Source organism: Bos javanicus, chromosome 11, assembly GCF_032452875.1.
Source record: "Bos javanicus breed banteng chromosome 11, ARS-OSU_banteng_1.0, whole genome shotgun sequence".
NCBI classification, from domain to species: Eukaryota; Metazoa; Chordata; class Mammalia; order Artiodactyla; family Bovidae; genus Bos; species Bos javanicus.
The window spans coordinates 25,619,078-25,642,169 of NC_083878.1; the positions used below are offsets into that span (position 1 = coordinate 25,619,078).

A 23,092-nucleotide genomic window follows, 5' to 3' on the forward strand; every position below is an offset into this window, starting at 1 on the left:
GCCTCCCTCTCACCAGCCCAACTGGCTCCCAGTTCAGCTGCAGAAACGGCCCAACGTCTCTCTGGAGCCCAAACAGGAAGCTGGGGAGAAGGGGGCTAACGGCTGGGGATCTCTGAGTCTCCTTCAGGAAACATGTGGGGAGGTGGCGGGGGCAAACTTGGGGCTGCCCACCCTGCAGCCCCTATGCTAGAAGCCCAGCACAGGCACTGAGCACCCCCAACCCACCTCCTGGCTGGCAGGGACCCAAGCATGCCCGGGGAAACACTGTCCTCTTACGGGAGACATTGTGGAGAGGGTCTTTTAGAACCCTCGCTCCTGAGTGACTTTTGTGTTTTCATAGATTTTATTTTTTTAAACAGTTTTAGATTCACAGCAAAATTGAATAGAGAGTACAAGAGAGTTCTCATACACCACCCCCCTCCCAAACCCCCCACCCCGGCCCCTACACATGCAGAGCCTCCCCCATTATCAATCTTCCACCAGAGTGGTATGTTTGTTCCAACTGATGAACCTACATGACACCACATTATCATCAAAGCCCATAGTTTACATTAGGATTCACTCTTGGTGTTGTACGTTCTGTGGGTTTGGACAAAAGTGTCGTGACGTATACCCACTACTATAGTATCAGGCAGAGTAGTTCTACCACCCCGCCAAAATCCTCTGTGTTCTGGCTATTCATCGTTCTCTCCCCTTTAACCCTCCCTGATCTTTCTACTGTCTCCAGAGTTCTGCCTTTTCCAGAATGTCATCAAGTTGGAGTTATACAGTATAGAGCCTTTTCAGATTGGCTTCTTTCACTTAGAAATACACATTTCAGGTTCCTCCATGTCTTTTCCTGGCTTATTATTCATTTCATTTAGCACTGAATAATATTCCATTGTCTGGAGTTACCAGAATTTGTTTATCCATTCACCTACTGAAGGACACTTTGGTTACTCCCAGGTTATGGCAATTATGAATAAAACTGCTACAAGTGTCTGTGGGCGGATTTTTGTGTGGACATAATTTTCAGCTCATTTGGTAAATATCAAGGAGCATGATTGCAAGATCATAAACAGTATGTTTAGTTCTGCAAAAAAAAAAAAAAAAAGGCAAAAAAAGCCCTGCCACACTGCCTACCTAAGTGCTGTGCCATTTTGCATTCTCACCAGAGATAGTGATAGTTCTTGATGTTCCACATCCTCGTCAGCATTTGATGTTGTCAGGGTTCCAGATTTTGGCCATTCTAACAGGTATGTAATGGTATCTCGTTGTTTTAATTCATAATTTCATAATGGCATATGCTGATCATCTGGGTCAATTTTAAGGCAGGTTTTTCGTTTTTTTTTTTCAAATAATCTTAGGATCATATTAACTTCATTTCTTATCAGTCCACTCTTGAGGGTCAAGTAGCCAGGATGGAGAAATGCCCGAATCTTAAGCACTGTTCAGTCACTGGCTCTCCATTGGCCTTGGCAAGTCAATTACCAACCTGGACTCAGTTTCTTAGCCTATAAAGTGTCTCTGTTCACTAGGCTATGGTCATGGCTTGGTATGGTGGCCAGCGGCAAGTGAAGCCAGCAGCCACAGGCTTTCTCACATGGTACTGGGCCAGCAGTGACTGCAAAATAAGGAGCCCCACAGGCAAGGGCTGAGGAGAGACTCAGAGGGCCACTGAACCCCCCATCAGATCCCTGGGCCCTCCAGGACTGGCCAGCAGGGTGTGGCAACCTGTCCACAGAGGGCGCTCCCTCAGGGAAGCCTGAGACCAGATATTCATAAAGCAGGATAGCCAATGGTAGGTCATGCAAATTGCAGGCAAACCTCAGGCAAGCAGATAGAGGTCCTGGTTCTTGTCTTCAGTAGCAAAGGAACCTAGGAGGGTCTTCCCTGGTGGTCCAATGGCTAAGACTCCGTGCTCTCCAGTGCAGGGGGCCAAGGTTTGATCCCTGATCAGGGAACTAGATCTAACATGTCACAACTGCAGATCCCACACGCCGTAACTAAGAGCTGGTGCAGCCAAATACATACGTACATACATAAATATTTTAGGAAAAGAAAGGAGCCTGTGCTCTGGGTTCTGGAAGGTTTAGCTCAAATGGGAGAGAGCCCCTCAAAGCTTTGAGAGCTGGCTGAGGCCTCTCAAAGTCCTCCTGAGCCAATTATGGGGGAAGAATCAAGACAGCACCCCCTCCCCCACTCCCTTTCAGAGCTCTCTGGGCCCTTTAGCTTCTTGTTCCCAGCCAGGCCCGCCCCCAGCAACCAGACCCAAGAAGACCATGCACACCTCCTACTCATCTACATTTCACCTCTTTTTTTTTTTTTTTGGCACTACAGAAAAAGAGCAGAATGGCTTTTATTCCCCAGTGCTCAGATAACACCTGTTGGCATTTAAAAAATGAAAGCATACCTTGTTTTATTGTGTTTTTCTTTATTGCACTTCACAATATTGTATGTTTTACAAATTTGAGTGTTTGTGGCAAGTCCGTATTGTCAGGTGACAGCTAGGTTGTTTTTTTTTTTTAGCAAATAAAGTATTTTTAAGTTAAGGTATATATGTTGCTTTTTTTAGACATAATGCTACTACACACTGAACACAGCATAGTGTAAACGTAACTTTTATATGCACTGGGAAACCAAACAGAAAAATTTGTGTGACTTGCTTTATTGTGACATTTATTTTATTGCAGTGGTCTGGAACTGAACCCACAAAATCTGTGAGGTATGCCTGTAATATTTTTCCCCTATGGACATGGTAGGAAAATCAAACAAAAGAGAAAGATTTAAAATAAAACAAATCTCCCGCACCTCGCCTTCAATTTTCCCAACCTCTATCTGAGGATAACCAGGTAACAGTTTCTTGTGTCACCTGCCAGAAAAAAATGTTAGGCCGATACAAACATATAATGCATGCACGTATACCCATTAAACAGAAGGCACAGGAAAAGCAGCAGTGCTGTAACACAGATCTTCCTTTGCTCTTGTAACCTCATAACTTAGTGATCTCTCTGGTCAGCACATGCAGACTCAGGCAATTTGGGGGCCATGTGGATTCTACCATCTCACAGACATGCTGTTGGAGCTGGCCTGGGCCCCTGCACACAGGTCTCTTTGTGGCATCCAGTCTCTTGTTAGAGCATTTTAAATGCTTACTCACCTCTTTCCTAATCACCCGCAGTCACCCTTGGGCCAGAATCTCTTGGGACTGTCTCAGAGCCTAGAACTCAGATATGCAATTAACCCAACGCAGGTAGAGAGAGCTCCTGGAGGTTTGCCTGGTGGCCTTGGGCAAGGCATGAACTTTCTCTGAACCTCAGTTTCTGCCTCTGTAGTATGGGATCATCCTCTCTGAAAGTGGAGGTAGAGATTTTTAAGAGACAGTGTGGTCTAATGAGCGGGCTTCCTTTACTTTTATGAAACTTGAAGCTCATTTGATGAAACAAAACTTCCCCTTGGACCTTCAGGGGACAGGGCAATCATAGATGAGGAAACAGAGACACAGAGGAGTTGAGGAACTTGCCCAAGGTCACACAGCTGATAAGTGGGAAAACTGGGAGGGAACCAGTCAGGCTGGCTCCAGAATCTGTGCTCTGAGAAACCAGATGGACCACGAAGGCTGCTGGAAGGCATGGCGTTATGGAGTGTCCGGGGGCTGGAGTAAGCTGGGTGGAGAAGGGGCAGGAGATGAATAGGGCTAAAGGAGGCAGAGGTACCTTCTCACCCAGTGCTCACCCGAGGGGCATGAGAGGGGAGTGGCCTTCTCTCTGCGTCCCTCCTCCCTGGAACCTAGCACCAGGGAGGACCTTTGTAGACTCCCAACTTTTCTACAAGTGACCAGAGGAAGGTTTGCATGGATGGTGCAAGGGTGGGAAAGAAAGTTGGGCCTTAACATTTTCTAGTGTTATTGTGTTCCACGTGTGGTATATTTTACCTCAGTTAATCCTTGCCCAGCAGACAACTTTCCTGCTGGGGGAGGTTAGCCATTTCAGTTCCTGACCAGCTCCTACCCTCTGAGGGTGGGTGACTGCCCAGGGTCCACTGACACAGGGGAACAGAGGGAAGGAGATATTCTCCTGGGTTTTTGGGACCTCACAGGCCAGGGCAAGCGGGCAGTATGCTTCCTCCAGAGGGGGATGGGGAACCAGAGAGCCAGCCCTAGGCCACCCCTCCCTCTCCCCAGGGTTCCCCTTCCTTCCTGCTGTCCTTCCCTGTCTCTGACTTCGGCCAGACTCACAGCTGTCTCCTGAGTCATTTTTACTTTCTAGCTTTCTGGTTTTTACTCACCTGTCTCTGTAGTTTGAGTTTCCACCTTGGTAAGAATTCTGTCTCTCCCTCTCTCCTTTATACTAACAACAACACACAGCCAGCTCAGTTACAACTCCAAAGGACTCTCAGGGAAGAACCTCAAGGTCGAGGGGCCCCTGAACCTCTCAGCCCACTGAAGCCACCAGGGCGAGTCTTGGCTGCAGGTCCTCTGGGTCAGAGCCTGACTTTCCTGGGGCTGAGCAGTCCACCCACGCATGTACTGTGACACCTCTAGCTTCCATCATGGGCTCCCTGCCACGTCACGGCAGTTGGAAAGCCACCTTCTAAGGCTAGCACAACTTCAAGGGCCTGGGTTTGGTGGAGAATGTGCTGCCTAAGTGTTGGCCACTATTATTAAGATGAACTGGAGAAGGAACATCTGTGCATGGCCAGATGTCAGGCTGTGTGTCCAGAAGGACCTCAGGAGCTCAGAGCAGGGAGTGGAGACTCTAGGCTGGAGCAGTCAGGGAGGCTTCCTGGAAGAGAAGGCCTCAGATGTGGTGATAAGGGCTGAGGCTGGGAGTTGACTGGAAGGCAGGCATCTGGGCTGGGGATGAGATGTGCAGGGAAGTGGGGCACCTTTGTTCATCTGTGAGAGAGTGGCAGAGACAGCTCTGCCAAGGATATGAGCAGGTGAGCTGTGAGTCCACACTGACTCAGTGCAGAGGGATGTGCTCCGTGCCAGGCAGAGGCCTATGGGACAGAGACCCCCATCCCCAAAGGCTTTAATAGAGAGCAGCTCTGGTGGTAAGGAAGGTAGCATACTTTATTTGTAGGGGGTGCATGGCCTACAGCAGGCCCAGGAGGAGCCCAGGGAGACCCTTTGGTCTGTCCTCTGGGCCCAGATCAAGAGCTGGGGATGTCCACCCCTGTAGAGCTTCTGTGACCCCCGGCCTTGGACTCCTTGGCCTCCATGATCACCCCTTCACAGGCCAGCCCACAGGGCTTGAGGTGGTGGGACTGGAGGGCCGGAAGGGCTGTGCTGTCCAGGGCCTGCCTGTGGCGGGTGAGGGACAGGCCCAGCATGCTGTTTACATTTTCCCTCCTTTCCTTCTGGTGGCCCTGCTGGCCGGCGGTTATACCACTGCGGTTTGTTGGCCCCAGGGAGTGCCTCCCTTACATAACCCCTGACACAACGGCCCCTGACACACACACACACACACACACACACACTGACACATGCTCAGGCTCACACACTTCTGCACACATACACACTCACCCACATGCTCTTGCTGAGATGCTCTTCCACAGTCGCACATCCTCAGTGGGCAATGCTCTTGTCTTGGGAGGATTTTTACGGGCTCCCCGCCACCAACCACAGTCACATGGATGGGGCCTCTCCACTGGGTTCAGGGGGACAGTCTTCCCACCTCCTGGCCCTCAAGTCCCAGGTGCCCTGAGCCAGGGGGACTGATCCAGGCCTGCCAGGGGCTCCTGGGTGACAGCCTCAGTCTTTGGCTCCAGCTCAACGGGGGATAGAGGTGGACAAAGGTGAGCTGCCCTCTGAGAGCCTGGGGGTGCGGGGAGTTGGGGCTCAACATGGGAAGAACTGAGAACAGGACTGGGAGACAGAAAGAGCAGACCCCAGGGGACAGCCCCTGTTACCTGGACTCCAAAAAACCTCAGTCCAGGCACACAGGGAACAAACAGGGGTGGGAATGGCCTTGGAGGCTCAGAGCTGGGCTGGGGGTGGGGAGGGAGGGATGTAGTGGGACATTTTGGGGGCATTTCTGTGATGGCCGGTTTCAAGCTTTTAAGTGCACATTGCCCTCTGCAGGGGTCCCCAACCTCTGAGATCTAGTGCCTGATGATCTGCCGTGGAGCTGACATAATAATAATAGGAATAAAGTGCACAATAAAGGTCATGTGCATGAATCATCCCGAAACCACTGCCCTCCCGGATCTGTGGAAAAACTGTCTTCCACGAAACCAGTCCCTGGTGCCAAAATGTTTGGGAACCTCTGCTCTACACATGCGCTAGCCTGCAGCTCAGCAATGCTGCCTCCACGAATTCATCTGAGGCAAAGATTCACCCAAAAGTCTGTGAGTAAGCACGTTTGTGCTGCATTGCTCGTGAAAAAGTGAAAAAGTCCAGGGCCTTGGTGGCTGCCACCAAGCCCTCCCTCCTACCCTGGGTGGGTACCATGCTTCCATTAGAGAACATGCTGGTGGGCTGACTGAGGAGGGAGGGTCCATGGCCAGGGTGGTAAGTGTGACCCTGCTCTGTGAACTGAAGTGTGCACGAGCTTGTAGAGATATAGTCACACAGTCAAAGCCTCCGGAAGGCCTCACCCAAAGCAGCTACTGTGTGGTCAGCTGTGCCGAGTGGGGCTGAAGAGGGCGCTCTGGAGGAATGCTTCCGTTTGGACACGTTGGAACGCACTGTCTGCTGCTTGGGTACTCAGAACAAGCATGCATGAGTTTGGAACAAGAGGACAAACTCAAGAGGAGGTCATGCCTACAGTCTATCCCCCCGCCCCCGGTTCTGAAGGGCCTCGAAGCGGGTGGGGGCCAGGGTGGGGCATGCACTGTGGCCCCGCCATTCATGGGCTGGGGCGGTGAGCGACTGTCTTCATTTCTCTCGAGCGGCATTTTCTTCAACTGTCAAATGGGAGTGGATGGTACCACTCTCATGGGTCGGGAGGAGCTAGTTTTGTTGCACAAACAGTCTAGGGGCCGGCCTGGGGCATGCAAGAAGGACATGACGTTCTTGCTCTGAAGGAACTTCCAGGCCAGAGAGGAAGACAGAGCCGTCAGCAGCTGGTGTCAGATCATGTGCTCAGTGCTCCTACAAAGGCCTGCACAGGGCCCTGGGGACACAGTGAGAGGTTAGATCTGAGGTTGATTTTCAGCTGAGGCAGAGGAAGTCGGGGAACATGGGGGGATGTCCCAGGGGAGCAGAGACCAGGGTGGTGAAGAGCAGTAGGCCTCATCAGGCATCCATGCTCCTGGCCAGGTGAGGAGCCGTCAGGCTTGAGGCAGGGCCTGGAAGAGCATGTTTAGAAGCTTGGATTTGAGGTGGGGAGTGAGGCACCTGTCAGGGTCATAGGGCAGGAGGGGCCCAATGGCCTCGATGTTTTAGAAGTAGGCACTGGTGATGGTGGCTGGAAGGAGGAGCAGCTGGGGGCTGGATTCCCCACTGGCCAGATGAGGAAGCACCTGAGTTGCTGAGGCTGTAAAACAGACTGGGGCGGGCAGTGTCCAGGCCTGGTCAGAAAGCACAGTCCGTCAGTTCAGGCAATCTGAGGGAAGGGGTGGAGGGAAGCAAGAGGAAGACTCCAAGGAGGACCCCAGGTTCTGGCGTAGGTGACTGGATGGATGTGGGGTCACAGCTGTGGAGATAGACAACAGGACGGGTGGGAGTGAGGGTCTGTGCTTCTGGGGGTGGGTCCCAGGCTGCTGGGTGGGGCTGCGAGGTGCCACCAGGGGTGAGGTGAGCAGTCCCTTCATCTCTCCTCCACTGGCATTTACAGTCTATGGGACAGAGGGGCAGTTTAGGAATATTTTGGAGTCTCTTGGCTTGTGGAGGGAGGGACATCCATCAAGGGCACCATGGGTGTATCCCAGGAATTTCTTTGGCAAAGGACTAACCCTTCAAGGGTTAGATGATGGAAGTTTCCTTCCCTGTTTGCCTTTTACTAGAATATTCCAGAATAGCAGTGTTGTCCAACAGGACTTTCTGCAATGATGGAAATGATCAGTGCAATAGCCCCCAGCTACAGCTGAGCTATATCTAGTAACTTGCTATGTGGCTAGTGCGACTTATGAAGTTTTAAATTTCAAGTTAAATGTCCATACCCACATATGGCTAGTGCCTGCATATGGGGCAGCACAGGTCTATCTAGAATTTCTAAAGGAAGGCAGTGGTCACTCTCATCTTAAGGCCCAACCGGCTGGGTGGGTTTGCTGGCAGCAGGTGAGAGAGACTTCCTGAATCCCCTCAGACTGGGTGTCTATTTGATGGAGTGTGGAAACAACAACAACAAACCAAGAGAGCAGTAACAAACTGTTACATCCTACTTCCTACCTGCTGGGCTCTGTCCTTACTACTTGGGTTGACTGACTCATCTGAACTTCATGACAGCCCTGGGCGATAGGTCCGACATTTTATAAATAAATGGGGACGACAAGCCACTGGTCACGATCTCACAGTAGGCAGTAGCGAAGCTAGGCTTTGAACCTGATGGCTTCTCTGCTACCCTCTTTGCTTGCCTGCCCACAGTGTCATCTGTGAGACCCTGAGTTGGGCCCTCTCCTAAGCACTTCACCCATGACATCATATTTTGACCCTCCTGGGGGCTTTGTGTAATAGAAGCTGCATGATCATCCCCATTTCAGAGATGAGGAAACTGAGGCTCAGAGTTGGCTCAGGATTATACAGGTAGGGAGTGGCTGTGAGGTGAGATCTGAACTCAGGTCTGTGGGAGCCCTGGCCTGTAGCCCCTGAAGACTGGGACCACGCATAGAGGGGTGGTGATGCCTCCCAGGAGCCCTCTCACACTCCAGGCCCTGCAGAACTTTGAGTTCCCAGGGCTGTGCTGAGTAAACTCCTGGTATGTCCACCCTGTAAACCCTCCAGGCCCTCCCTAAGGAGCCAGATGAACAGAATATCCAGACCTGATGCACTGAGCCTCTAGGCCCACAGGGTTTTAGGTCTGCTTCGGTAAGAGTCAACATTCAGCATTTTTACCAACAGCTCTACCTAGGGAGGACAGTGTCCTGGGTAGTCTCTTTTCCCAGGATTTATGTAGACACCCAGAAATTGGGAAGTCTCCAGAAGGGTCCTCCTATCCTTAGTCTTATCTGTGGAATGAAAGGGCTGCACTAGGTCCTGGTTTTTTAAACCTTTTTTTTAGAATTAAAATTGTTTTTAGGGACTTCCTTTGTGGTCCATTGGCTAAGGCTCTGTGCTCCCAATGCAGGGGGCCTGGGTTCAGTCCCTGGTCATGGAACTAGATCCCACATGCCACAATTAAGATCCTATATGCTACAATGAAGATCAAAGATCCTGCATGTCACAGCTAAGACCTAGCACAACCAAGTAAATAATTTTTTTTTAATTGTTTTTATAAGGAATCATTTTTTTTTTTTTTAAATCTACTTGCTACACAACCGACATCATCTTAACATGTGACTGGGGCTGTCTTACTCCCCAGCTTAAAACGCTTCAATGGCTTCCCCCTGGGGACAGTGCCTGCCCTCATAAAGCTTAGAGTCTAAGAAGGAAGGACCATATAGACATAAACACATGCATTTAAAATATGTCAGAGGATAAAAAATGCTAGGGAAACAAATAAAGCAGGATGAGAGGTGCCAGATGGGGCTATTGTGTTGACAGGGTGGTCTGGGTGGCCCCCTGGAAAGGTGACTACAGGAGATTGAAGAAGTGTGGAGGAGCATGACAGAGCGAATAACATATGCAAAGGTCCTGAGACAGAGAGCAGGTCCAGCATGATCATGAACCAGCAAGGAGGCCTGAGTTGGAGCAGGATGAGGGGGAGAGTCAAGGTCAGAAGGGAAAGGGCTAACGGGTGGACAGGGAGGGATAGACAAGAACCTTGTAAGGCCTAGGGAAGATTTTGAGATTTTACTCTGAGTGAGGATTTTGAGCTGAAAGGTGACTCAAACTCATTGTGTTTTAGAAGTTCAGGTGAGGCAGGACAGGGTCTACCCTGGAAAGAAATCCTGGAAGTCCTCCTGGAAATTTCTATCTGTCGATAGTGTGGGAGTAAAGCAGGAGTCTGAGAGGTAGCCTGGGATGATGTGAAGAGCCACTGCTTAGCTTCCTTTGAATTCTGCTGCAGCTTTTTCCTAGCTGTGTGGCCTCAGGCCTATGACAACTCCTCTGAGCTCAGTTTCCTCATCTTTGAAATGGGGACAGTAACAGGGCTTCAGTCTTGGCCATTGAAAATGAGTGCACAAGTATTTTCATGTGGTCACCCATGGAGCATGCATCATTATGTAGGGGAAACAGACAATAAAAGTTATAAAAACCAATGTAGGGACTTCGTTGGCAGTCCAGTGGTTAAGATTCTGCACTTCCAATGGAGGGGACATGGATTTTATCCCTGGTTGGGGGAATTAAGATCTCACGTGCCATGTGGCGCGGCCAAATTAAAAAAACAAACAGAAAGAAAGAAAAACCAGTGTATCACTTTGGAAAATAGAATTAACAGTTCCTCCAAAACTTAAATGGGAGTTACCATATGATCCAGCAATTCTACTTCTGGCTATATAACCAAAAGAACTGAAAACATGTTCACACAAAAATTTGTATATCAATGTTCACAGCAGTATAATTCAATAATAGCCAAAAGGTGGAAAACAACTCCAATGTCTATCAACTGATGAGTGAAAAACAAAAGGCTTTTATTCCTAGAATGGAATATTATCTTGTCGTACAAAAGAATGAAGGCTGATTCAACATGAATGAACCTTGAAAATAAGCACACTCTGTGAAGGCAGGAATGGCGTGCATCAGTTCACCTCTGTTCCTGCAGCGCTGGCATGCACCAGACAAGCGAGAACGATCTGTGGGATGAATGAAAGGTCCCGGACAGCATCCCAAGGCCATGGAAGGGAGCCAGGCTGCCTGTCTGACTCACACCAGCCCAGGCCCTCAGCAATACATGCCTTCTTCCCTGTGGCACCTGGGATTTCCATGTTCACAATGCATCACCTTGAGAGTCTAGACATCCTGTGGATACGTTGGCCTGTCTGGCCCTGAAGCTTCAACAGTAGCCAGGCCAGGGAGAAATAACCAGGATCACCTACCTATCCATGTACCTTAGCCACATTCCTCTCCTCTGGGGTGCACCCGTTCACTTAGTGATGCAGGTGAACAAATAGCAGGCCACCAAGGGCCCACAGCCCTTCTCCAGTGGCGCGGGGCTCAGAGACTGTTTGCGAGCTGGCCCTCCCTCCAGCCACTCCAGGGGCGGTGGGACTTGATAAGACAAGGCCCTGGGCCTACATTTCAAAGGGTCTCCTCTCCTCATAAAACTGGCACCAGGCCCAGTGGAGAGGTCACAGGCCACCCCACAGCTTGGTCCGGCCTCCTACAGAAGGGTCATGGGGAATTCTGCATTTCATCAAATATTGTGGGGGCCATGGAGTTGTATTTGCAAATCATTTTAATTAGCCAGAAACTAGGAGTTTAATAAGTGGAAAACAGAGAACTTTCCAAGGCCACAGCTGGGAAACACTTGCTTTTTAAAAAAAATTCCGCCTGGCTTCCCAGGCCAGCTAAACACCCTGACAGGAGGGCCCGACTGCCAGAGGAATCCACAAGGAAAACAAAGCTTATTTTTAGAGAAATATTTTAAAACTCGGTTTCAGCCGAGCTCAGGAGTTTTCTTGTCTAAAATCCTTAATATCTTTCCTTCTATTTCAGTGCTGCCTCTCACCCCAGAGGGCACAAGAACTTGTATCTGACAAGAGCTATTTCTGCAACAGATGAAAATAAAAGGGCCCCTCCCCCGGCCAACCAGAGAATTAATTGTTTCTAAATACGTCCCTGCAGTCAGGCCCAGGAGGCCTGTCCCTGGCAGGTGTGAGCAGCCATAAACTGGGTCTGGGGTCCCTGCAGGCTGAAGCCAGTCTGCCACCCTCCCACTCAGCCTTGTTCTACCCACTGCCCTGCAGGAAACCGGTGACAGCCTGGCTGCCATTTCCGGGTTTTGAAAACAGTTTTCAACTTGAAAGACGCCTGTGATAAAGGACTGCTTTTCCTCGGAAGGTGCTGTTAACTTTCCACCCCAACAGAGACACTCACACTCCATCACACAGACATGTCCAGATCCAAACATACAGCAACACCCCCAGATCCTTCCCCACACCCCACAGACCCACACACCTAGCCATAGAGCAACAGCTACACAGACACACTCACTCACAGCAACAGGCAGGCACACCCAAACCCAGCCACACTCACATTCAGATACATACACAAAGCAACAGAACACACACACAGCAACAGACACATTGAAACCCATACAGGGCAACAGACACGCTGAAACCTGTACCCACACACAGACACACACACACAGAGCAACAGACACGCTGAAACCTACACTCGCACAGATATAGATACATACCTACACACACACACAAAGCAAGACACATTCAAACCTATACCCACATTCATACACACATACACAGAGCAACAGACACACCCAAACCCACACCCACACTCACAGATTTCCATACCCACTCATCAACTCTCACACCCTGCAGACATACATACCTCACAAATATCACAAATGTAACAGATCCATTCACCCCACAGTTTCAGCCACATAGACCAGTATTCTACAGCAACCCCCCACACAGACACAGACCCCTGACATAAAGCAATACCATGCCCATGTATACGCCCAGCCAGAGAGACAAGGACCCAGAAACACCCTCCAGGTGGATACCCTCTCAAAAGACTTCCTTCCACACATACAGATACACCCTTAGATACATATCCACACTCATACACTCTCCAGGTCCAGCAAAAACTGTCAGGAGAGGTTGGGAGAACCCACCTAGGCAGCAATGGACCTGGAGGTGCTATGGCTTCCTGCTGCCTCCGGTGGGGGGGCCCTTCCCACAGGGTTCCTCCCCGGCAGGCCTGTTCGGCTGCCAGGCTCTGACTCCTCCCTGACCCTCCCTCTTTTCCTCCCTCCCTCCTGGCCTTGCCAGCAGCAAAAATTGGAAATGCCCTGGATGGCTACATCCCCCAGAAAGCGAACAAGAAAAAATAAACACAGTTCAATGATATAACAACAATGGAGAATAGCTACAGGCTCTTGATAGAAGGCTATATGCAGGTCAGGAAGCAACAGTTAGAACTGGACATGGAACAACAGACTGGTTCCAAATAGGAAAAGGAGTAGGTCAAGGCTGTATATTGTCACCCTGCTTATTTAGCTTCTATGCAGAGTACATCATGAGAAATGCTGGACTGGAAGAAGCACAAGCTGGAATCAAGACTGCTGGGAGAAATATCAATAACCTCAGATATGCAGATGACACCACCCTTATGGCAGAAAGTGAAGAGGAACTAAAGAGCCTCTTGATGAAAAAGTGAAAGAAGAGAGTGAAAAAGTTGGCTTAAAGCTCAACATTCAGAAAACTATCATGGCATCTGGTCCCATCACTTCATGGGAAATAGATGGAGAAACAGTGGAAACAGTGTCAGACTTTATTTTTGGGGGCTCCAAAATCACTGCAGATGGCGACTGCAGCCATGAAATTAAAAGACGCTTACTCCTTGGAAGGAAAGTTATGACCCAACTAGATAGCATATTGAAAAGCAGAGATGTTACTTTGCCAACAAAGGTCCGTCTAGTCAAGGCTATGGTTTTTCCAGTGGTCATGTATGGATGTGAGAGTTGGACTGTGAAGAAAGCTGAGCGCTGAAGAATTGATGCTTTTTAACTGTGGTGTTGGAGAAGGCTCTTGAGAGTCCCTTGGACTGCAAGAACATCCAACCAGTCCATCCTAAAGGAGATCAGTCCTGGGTGTTCATTGGAAGGACTGATGCTAAAGCTGAAACCAATACTTTGGCCTCATGCTAAGAGTTGACTCATTGGAAAAGACCCTGATGCTGGGAGGGATTGGGGGCAGGAGGAGAAGGGGACGACAGAGGATGAGATGGCTGGATGGTATCACCAACTCGATGGACATGAGTCTGGGTGAACTCCGGGAGTTGGTGATGGACAGGGAGGCCTGGCGTGCTGCAATTCATGGGGTCGCAAAGAGTCAGACACGACTGAGTGACTGAACTGAACTGAAGCCTGGCTGCTTACCAGGGGCAGTGTAAGCTCCCATGAACTCAAAGGCCAGGGAAGATGCAGAGACCCAACTTCTGCTTTCAAGATGTGGCCAGAGTTTGCCACACTCTTGAGGCTGTATCTGTCCTCACTTTTGTCACCTAGAGTACAATGACAATCAAATGCCTGGAGACAGTTCCCTTCCAGGTTCAAATGCTCTCTTGTGGGCTTACTCTCTGCATACATTTAGCCTGGAGGTTTCTGAGACCCCCAGGCCAACTTCACCAGCGAGCATCCCAGTGCTGGGCCAGATCTGCAGCCAAGAGCTATGCCTGTTTGTCCTTCCCACCTTGGGCCCTCCAGGCCGGGTCCTTTCATGTGGGTTCCTGAACCATGGCAGGGCGCACAATCCTCCATCTATTCCCAACGGTGGGTGCAGAGCTTTGGCCTTCTCAATAGTATTTTTGTGTGCCCCCACCGCCCCCGTTTCATACACTCAGCAGTGTGTTCAGACAGTGAGGGGGTGGGCAGTATCTACATGCATGCAGCCAGTCTCAGAAATAATTTAGAAAGTGACGTACACTAATTGGGCTGCTTAAAAAATACCTTAGTTTTTAACAGCTAGTGGAAACGCTACTATCGAGCCATTCTCAACATCATCATGCTCTGGGCTCATTTTCACAGCTAACTACAAAAGAATTTTACCTTGGGTATAAGACAGGAGTTAGTTTTGGTTCCACTCCCCGTCCTGTGATAGGAATCCTGGCTTGTTCTTACTTGCAGTTTTTACTTCAAGTTCCCTTAATTTACAAGGAAACTTGTCTAAGGGTGATCCAGCAATAGTAGAGCGTTTTGTTTGCTGTTAATTCCAGCCGCTGCAGGAAGACAATGACCCCCATACCCTCCACTGATCTGCAGCAAGAGGAAATTTCTGAATGATCCCCCCCCACACACACCCCCGCAGCTTTGCATGCTCCACTGGGTCTAAAATACAAAACATCAGCTCCTAGCAGTTGGGCTTTCAAACAAACCGATTTTTGAAAATGAATGTGGCTTACCCCAAAAAGAAGTTGAACGTTCCAGTTGATCAAAAAGTACTTGTTTAGGAAAATCAGTTTTGGAATGAAGTGGAAACAAGGCCTTTGAAATGCAGTTTGGCCCTACATAACACCACATTTTAGACTTTTCCTTGCCATTGCACATTCTTTATGGTAAAGAGGACTCTGAGCCCGCAGGGTCTTCACCCATCCAATCCTCCAGGGCCGCAAGCTTCCCTTCCCCCACAGCTGAAGCTTTCAGCCAGGGGCCAGGCATTTGGGAGAACTTATAAATTGTTCCCGATCCCCTTTGGCAGCATGCGCCCAGCACCAAAACGCTCCAGTTAACACCAGTGCAATCAGTTAGCGTGAAGCAGCTGCTCAAGGCCTGGCGGGCTCCACTGATCACCCCCACCCAACCAGCCTCAGCTGTGAGACTCAGGAGACCCCAGTGAACACAGGGTCAAGGGGTTGGGAGTACGGGTGATGGAAGCCAGTTGCTGTAGATGAGGAAACAAACTTTTGCTAAAGCTCTTATTTACTTTGGAAAAAGTGAGAATCAAAAAGTGAACTGTGTGTGTGTTAGGGGTGGGTGAGGGGTAGAGAAGGAAAAACAGGAATTGATTTATGAAGCACATTTTCAAGCTTTAAAGCCATTGTAGGAAAGAACCATACTCAGGTTTTGTTCAATTGTGTGAGAATCAGAAGAGAGATTGAAAGCTTTTTTTTTTTCCCTTGCTTTTTTCCAGACCAGGGTTGAATTTGCTTTCTGGCCGCTTATAGTAGTCTCAAGCACAGACACTAATCCTTTTGCATAAATAACGTGTGTGCTCACTCCCAGAGGAAGCTGTCCACATAAACAAACATTACCCAGATATAAGTTTAACTTGTTTAATCTTCCTTCTCTTTCCGTCCTCAGCACAACCAGGCTTTCCAAGGTCCAGGCCAAACCCTGGTTCTCTGGCCCAGAAAGGCTGGGCTTTAACTTCCCGCCCCCAATTCAGCCAGGGGCTGGCAAGACCATCCTCACCCAAGCAGTTCAGTTTCACGGGCGTCCCACTGGAAAAAAAAAAAAAAAATCAGACCTTCAGCTGCCACTGCAGACACGTGATCGCTTGGTGACTCACAGGCGGGCCACACCCCTCAGGCCTCCCAGCCAGGACCTGCTACCAGTCAGCCAACTCGGGGATGCATCTTATTAGCAAAGGGAACAGCTAGCTAAACTAATGCCCTTGACAGTCTAAATTACTTTCAGCTAAAAGAACTTGCTATTAAAACATATAGGGAGACAAGCTCTTCAAAACTCAGGCTCTGCCAGCCCTCTAAACCCTACCGCCCAACTCTCTAAGACCTGGGCAATGCCTGACAGTGGTGGGAAGCTAGAAAGCTCTATAGATATCCCCATTTTAAAAAAGGAAGCTATCTTACACATTAATACCTTTTTTTTTTCCCAAAAGTTTTATTGGGGGAAAACTACAAAACATTTACAGTACAATGTTTACAGTCACAATTTGTAGTGAACTGATTCCCCAAATATATTACAACTCAAGTTGACTTAACCTTGTTACATTCAAAATACCTACTTCTGTCAAAGTAGTCCACAATACACACATACATAGTGCTCCGACTGTACCTACGTACAAACGAACTAAAGCTACTGCTCATTCAGCTGCTGTCCAGAAAAGCATTCCTGCCTTTCCACACGGGGGAAAAAAAATAGTACAAGTTTTGGAATTTTCTGTAATTAAACAAGGCATATTCATGTACTACATACCATTTTAGCACTAAGAGGTGGCCTCTTCACTTTATATCTATATAAAAAAAAAGTGGTAAAAATCTTCTCCTTTTGTGCAGTTGAACCCATCCTACATTCAGATTCTCTCAAGCACTAATAGACAAAATACTTATTTGGTTGAGGAAAATTTAAGGCAAGTTCTGGCCCTTCCAAAGGCACTGTGAGATTACCCTCCCCCCCATTATTGCTACATGTCTTTATATGCAGAGTATGTCACAGTAGAACTGGTGGAATAAGCAAACAAAAACATCTTTTGCTAATTTATAAAGTTGGAATGAGAAAAGCATACCACATGTAAGCCTGATTGCAATGTGGTCATTTTTTCTTTTAAAGTTGGATGGGCTACAACCATTATACATTCTAAGAAAAACTCATAAGATATTCCTCAAACTACTTCCACAGCATCAAGATAGATTTCTGTAAAGAAATCATGCAATCTTTCAAAATTTACGTAAACAAGGAAAGAAATTAATGAAATAAATATTACATACAATCTCTTAAATTAAGATTTTTTTACTCATTTACAATAAAATAACCATGTGAAGTTACAAAAGGCATATATTACTGTGAAAAGAACATACACTCCACATTTTGCCGATTAATAATGGCAATCATAACTTAACATAATAAAAGAATATATATCTATTGCTTTTCATCATACTTGATAAATACAGTATGAACAAAATTTTCAATGTATACTTTTCACAAGATAATAAATAAGTTAAATAGTTTTTTTCATATTGAGTTGTGGTGCAGTGGTGCGAATCAACTCAAAACAGCTAAAAATTCAGCAGTTATTCCCCATCAATTATGAACTAAGCTCTGCCCAAGGCTTCCAGAAAGAGCAGACAAAATGGTTCTAAATTAAACATCCACTAAGTGGTGGCAATGAAACCAGTAACCAGTATGAAACTTTGGAATGCAAGGTTTTTTTTTTTTCCAGACATATATAACTTTGTTAAAAAACAAACACCTATGGAGCTGAGGTCTACTATCAAGGCATATTCTTGGCAGAATATTGGATTCTAAAAGCTTATAGGTTTATTAGCAAGGCGGTGGTTGGCTGGTTTGTTTACACTGGTCTGGGACAAACAATTAGGAAGGAACCTCTCTCAAGATAAGAGTCCTGACATCTGGACTGTAACTAATGCTTTTCAAGTGAAGATATGGAATGGTGGTTGATAGCTGCTGGTGCTGGGTTGATTTTTCCTAAAATCCCAAACTCATCGGAGACCTAAAAAAGTTTGTTGTTTGTTTGGTTTTTGTTCTATTCGCATCACAACTGCTCTGTTGTGAGTCTTTTGTTCATCAATACAAAAAGTTCGTTGGCTTTTTTCCCGCTCAACAAGAATGAAACTTCGTAATAATAATAAAAATAATAATAATAATAAAAAAAAACAAAAAACGAAGAGGGAACCGAAAGGGGAGGGGTGGGGGCCCCTCCCGGCACTCAAGTTCGAGTCCAAGTGCTCGGCACAGCCTGCAGTCTGCTTGTGGCCGATGTCACCCCCCACACTCCCGTGGCCCCCTGCCCCTAAGCAGGGGCGCCCTCCAACACCCCCAGAACGGCCTTCCCTTCCTCCTCCTCACTGGCGCCCTCTTGCCTCAGTCGTCGGAGATGGAGAGGCGGCTGAAGATGGGTAGGCGGCGACCTGGGTCAAGGCCGGGGGACTCAGAGCCGCTGAGGCTGCCCGAGCTCAGGGAGCCGCTCAAGTAGCTGTCGCGGTCCGACAGCGAGTCTGGGGGGCTAGGGGGCGCGTCGAACACCGGCGACTCGGACAGGCGGCGTGGCAACTGGAAGCTGAAGGGCGGCGAGGGCGGCGCGGCGGCGCTGGCAGGGAGGGGCGCGCTGGGCGGCGCCGGGGGCTGCGCGGGGGGCACCAGGCCCTGCTGCTGCTGTTGGCTGCGATAGTAGGCGGCAGCAGCCACGGCGGCGAAGTTGTGGGTCTGGATGGCCAGCGGCGTGATGAGGCTGCTCAGCTCCGGGCCGAAGGCGAAGGCGTTGTTGGCGCACGAGGCCGACGAGCAGGTGGCGCAGGGTGCGCCGGGTGCGAGCAAGTCCTCGGCGCCCCCGGTGCCGTACAGCAGCGCGGCCGCCGCCGCGGCCGCGCAGCACGTCGGGGCGCCGGAGGGCGTGGAGGCTGCCGAGGCCGAGGAGCAGGACGAAGCGGACGACGAGCAAGACGAGGCCGAGGAGCAGGAGGGTGGCGGCGGCGTGCGCGACGTGGGGCTGTCGAGAAGCAGGGGCGACTCTAGGCCCCCAGGGGGCTGGTGGTGGCCCGACGGGAAGCCCGAGAAGCTGAGGCTATGGTGCAGCTTGGGCCGCGGTTCCCGCGGGAAGCCTAGGTGCAGCGCATCGCGGGCGCTGAAGGTGCGCAAGTCCCCGGAGGCGCCCCCGGACGGCGCGGGTCGCCGCTCATCAGCGTTGTGGATGAAGTGGCAGCGCGGCCCGTAGGGGCAGAAGCCGATGGTGTGGAAGGTGCGGCACAGCTCGGTCTTGTACTTGGGGTGCCGCGTCAGGCTGCGCAGCTCGTGGAAGCCGTGCGCGAACTGGCACTTCTCGCCGTACTTGCAGGTGCCACTCTCCTCGAAGGGCCGGCACAGCTCAGTTTTGTAGCGCGTCGAATTGATCTGGGAGCCGCCGCCCCCCTTCTGCTGTTGCTGCAGGTGCAGGAGGTGCTGGCTGCGCTCCCCGTTCTCGCTGAACGAGCGGTCCCGGAATTTGTTCTCCTTGTTCAGCAGGGCGGTGCCGCCGCCCCCGGACGGCTCCTTGAGGGTGCCGTAGGAGGCCGAGCCGCCGGCCGCCGCGCTACCGTTAGCCGCGCCCGGGAACTTGGGCGAGCAGCTGCCGGGGCTAGGCGCGGGGTGGGCGAGCGCGTGCAGGTTGCTGGCCGAGTGCCGTCGGAGGAAGCCCGGCGTGAAGCCCGAGCTGGGGGCGGTGGCCACGGGTGTCCCCACCGCCTTCTTGTCCAGCATGTTGTTCAGATTGAGGTTGGCCAGGGATTTCTCCGTCTGCCAAGAGGAGGGGAGCGGGGAAGAGATGAAAAGGGAGGAGGGAAGAGTTGGGGCGAGTTGCGGAGTAGCCACTACCAGCCCTCCGATTCTTTTTCTTTTTCGGATCTCGATTCGGCCCAACTTCCACTCTTAAACGCGCACAAGAATCAAGTTCGCACTGGGAGGAGCCGGACTCTCCCACCCTAGGCCGCCCTGCGGCGCGACATGTGATCCTCAGCCGTGGGCCGCAGGCCTGGGCGGCGCAAATCCCGTCCGGGAAGCCCCGGGCAGCGTGGCTGTGGTCAGCTGCGGAGAAACTAACAGCTACAGCGACTCCCTTCTGCCTTTCCTCCCAGCTGCTCCTTCTCCCCGCCCACAAGGCTCGAGCAACAGTGCAAACTCTGGGATTTTTCCCCAATCTAAAAAAGTCAGAGCGGGAAGAGAACCCCCAAAGCCGAGGACAGAAGGCCAAGCCTGAGAACTCGAAGGGCTCCCTGCTCACCCGCGTACCTTGCACAAGAAGTCGATATCGTAGAAGGCGGACAGAAGTGTGGTCGACATGTTTCTGGATCCTCTAATGGTCGGAGCTGGAAACTGGGAGATCCGGAGGAGCCCTCGGGGCGGCGCGGCCGGGCCCGAGCCACGACGAGTAACGGGCGAGGGGCGAGGAAGGGACCGAAAGTTTGCTGGGGGGCGAGAAAAGAGGGAGCGGGGGCAGCAGCGTGGACTGGGTTTGAGGGTGCCCGGGAGTGCGGAGTTGGGGGGAAAGAAGAATTAAGCTAGAGCGCACCTCCGCGCCCCGGGGTGCCCGGCCCGCCCCCCCCCGCGCGGAGCCGACGGCAGCTCGCGGACTGGTGGAACTCAGCGGCCCGCGAGCGCGCGCCCTATATAGAGCCCCCGGAGCGCGGCCGCTCCGGGGCGGGCGTGCCAGGGGAGGGGACAGAACGCTGACCCCGCCGGGGTCTCCAGGCAACGCCGCCCGCCCGCTGGCGGACGTCAGGAGCCTTCCTGGCCTCCCATTGGCCGCCGCCAATTTTTTTCCTCTGGGGGAGGGGACGGAGAGGCCTCGGGGCGGGGCTGGCCGCCTTGGGCGCCCGGGGCGGCGTGGAGATCTCGGCCCAGATGGGTGCTGCTGGTTGGTGGCGGGAAGATACGGCTCCCTTCCTCTGGGGCTGTTCTGTCGGAAATCCCCAGCACGTCTAACGTGGTTGGGTTTCTGCAGCCCTGAACGTGTCTTTCCCCGCCCGATCCTGCTGGGCGAAATTTCGGAGCTTTTATCTCCCACTCTTTTATACTGGGCGCGGGAATTGCAAAGTGCAAGAATATTGCAACCGTCCGCGTGGCCCGGCTGCTTTGCAAAGGGTCCTCTGGCCGGGGGGGCGGGGACTTTGGGCCCTAGTTTAATGGGTGGTGGCTGCGTCCCGACTGCACGTGGAGATGCGGTGGGGGTGGGGGCGGGAGCGGCCACGCGGGCGGCCGCCTGGGCAGTCTCTCCCGGAGGAGCCTGGGCCCGTTTCTCCGCCCCTCTTCCCGCCCAGACTGCAGTAAACAGGGCTTGAATGCCGAGGCCTGCCGGGCAGGGCTGAGTGTCTGAGGACAAGGCGCTGGCTTTGCTAATCACATCACAAGACCTTGAGCCAGGGCCAAAGTCGCAGAGTGGCGCGGGGCGTCCCGGGCGGGAGAGCCGGCTGGGAGGACGGGAGGAAAGGCCGGGAGAGCCGCGCAGGCATGGAGGCCACTTGCCGCCGCCTTGTCCGTCTGCTGGTCTGTCCGGCTTTCCCCAGTCTTCCTGGGGGTCGAGGTACAGCTGCCGTCCGCGGCAGCCTTGGCCTGGCGCGCCTTCCTAGACCCTCCCTAGCCGTTCAGGGCGCCGCGCCCTTCCTTAGCTCGTCCTGGGTTGCGAGCTCCCGCTGAGGCCGACTTTCAGCCAGGCAAGGCTGGGCACCGATGATTCCCCTAGTAGGCTCTCCTTACCTTCTCTTGCCAGTCCCACACCCCAGAAGCCTGCATTGATATAAGATTTTGCCAGCCGGTGCCCTCTGGGTGCGAGGCAGACACCACCCCGCCCCAGCACCCAGTGAGGCTTAAGCCGCTGTCAGATTTGGGGTCCGGTCCAGGACACTTCTCCGCAGACGCTGCCTCTGAAAGGCTGGAATCCGGCCCATGATTTCGCACACCTGGCAGCCTAGGCTGTTACTGGGCCTAAGTTGGAAGGTCCAGTACCTGCTAGGGAAAGAAGCTCCCGCGACCCACGCCCCCTTGCCCAGTTGATCTTATTTCTGGCTGTGTATCCTTGTGCTTATTTACATTCCGCTGCACTCACTCCCTCTCTCAATACCCTGGGAAGGAATGAACTAGGCCTGTCTCTCAGAAAACCAACTCCTTCAAGTTCAGCTTGCATGCAGAGCCAACTGCTGGACTCTCCACCCATCCAGGGTGCTTGAGCCAGGGCAGGGCTGCAAGGACTTCAGGATCAGAAACATAGGGCTGGAGTTCAGACTCCTTCCCTTATAAACCACATGGTTTTAGACAAATCACATAATCACTTGGGCACCTGGGTTTCCTTGTAAAACTAACATAATTCCTGCTTTACTAATATATCACCTTTTGTCAAGGTGCCAATGCAAATGAGTTATCTGTTATGGTGTTTAAAAGATAAACAAGTGTATTCCATCTTATTAAATTGACAAAGCAAAAAAATGGAGCAAGTCAGACCTCCGGATCAAGGCTAGATGGGTGAAGGTCCACAGAATGGTGAATGTAGAGCTGAGAGGGCACCAGATCTCGGACCCTCCAGCTTGGAGCCAAGGGCAGTGACCTCAGAAGAAGTGACTAGTCTCACCACCCAGCCTACACTGATCGTTAGACAAGGCTGGGCATTCGTGGCGGACACTTGTAGCCTAGAATACCCAAGAACCCTGACCCTGTTTTTGTTCCTTATTGAAATGAACCCAAACGCAGAGTTTGAGGATGGCTCTGACAGTGGGGTATTCTGAATTGCTCTGGGAATGCATCAGCAAAGTGCGAAACAGCCATTTCCCAGGCCACCACCCCTGCTATTGAGGGTCAGTGACGAGATTTCACATACAAAAACCAGTGGAAACATGTGCCTCTCCTGTACTCCCAAGCTGGTGACAACCAGCCAAGATCAAAATCTGGGGTAAGTCCCAGTCAACACCTATGAGAACACCCACTTTGCGAGTTGGGTAGAAGACTTT

The 23,092-nt window shown here is 51.2% G+C and overlaps 1 protein-coding gene across 1 annotated transcript; it reads right to left on the bottom strand.

The window, feature by feature from the left end:
* Positions 1–16,520: 16,520 nt before the first annotated feature.
* Positions 16,521–20,732, bottom strand: ZFP36L2 (ZFP36 ring finger protein like 2). Its single transcript, XM_061432210.1, has 2 exons — positions 20,385–20,732; positions 16,521–19,892 (listed from the first exon to the last, which is right to left on the bottom strand). Exons 1-2 carry the CDS (start codon positions 20,433–20,435, stop codon positions 18,486–18,488), a joined length of 1,458 nt encoding a protein of 485 aa, XP_061288194.1. The 5' UTR covers positions 20,436–20,732; the 3' UTR covers positions 16,521–18,485.
* Positions 20,733–23,092: the final 2,360 nt, after the last annotated feature.

Bases quoted from the DNA above. Each gene is read 5' to 3' on its own strand.
- ZFP36L2 (XM_061432210.1), bottom strand. From the start codon at position 20,435: ATGTCGACCACACTTCTGTCCGCCTTCTACGATATCGACTTCTTGTGC. The intron at 19,893-20,384 runs GTACGCGGGTGA...TCCTCTTGGCAG, and splicing joins ATATCGACTTCTTGTGCAAG to ACGGAGAAATCCCTGGCCAA.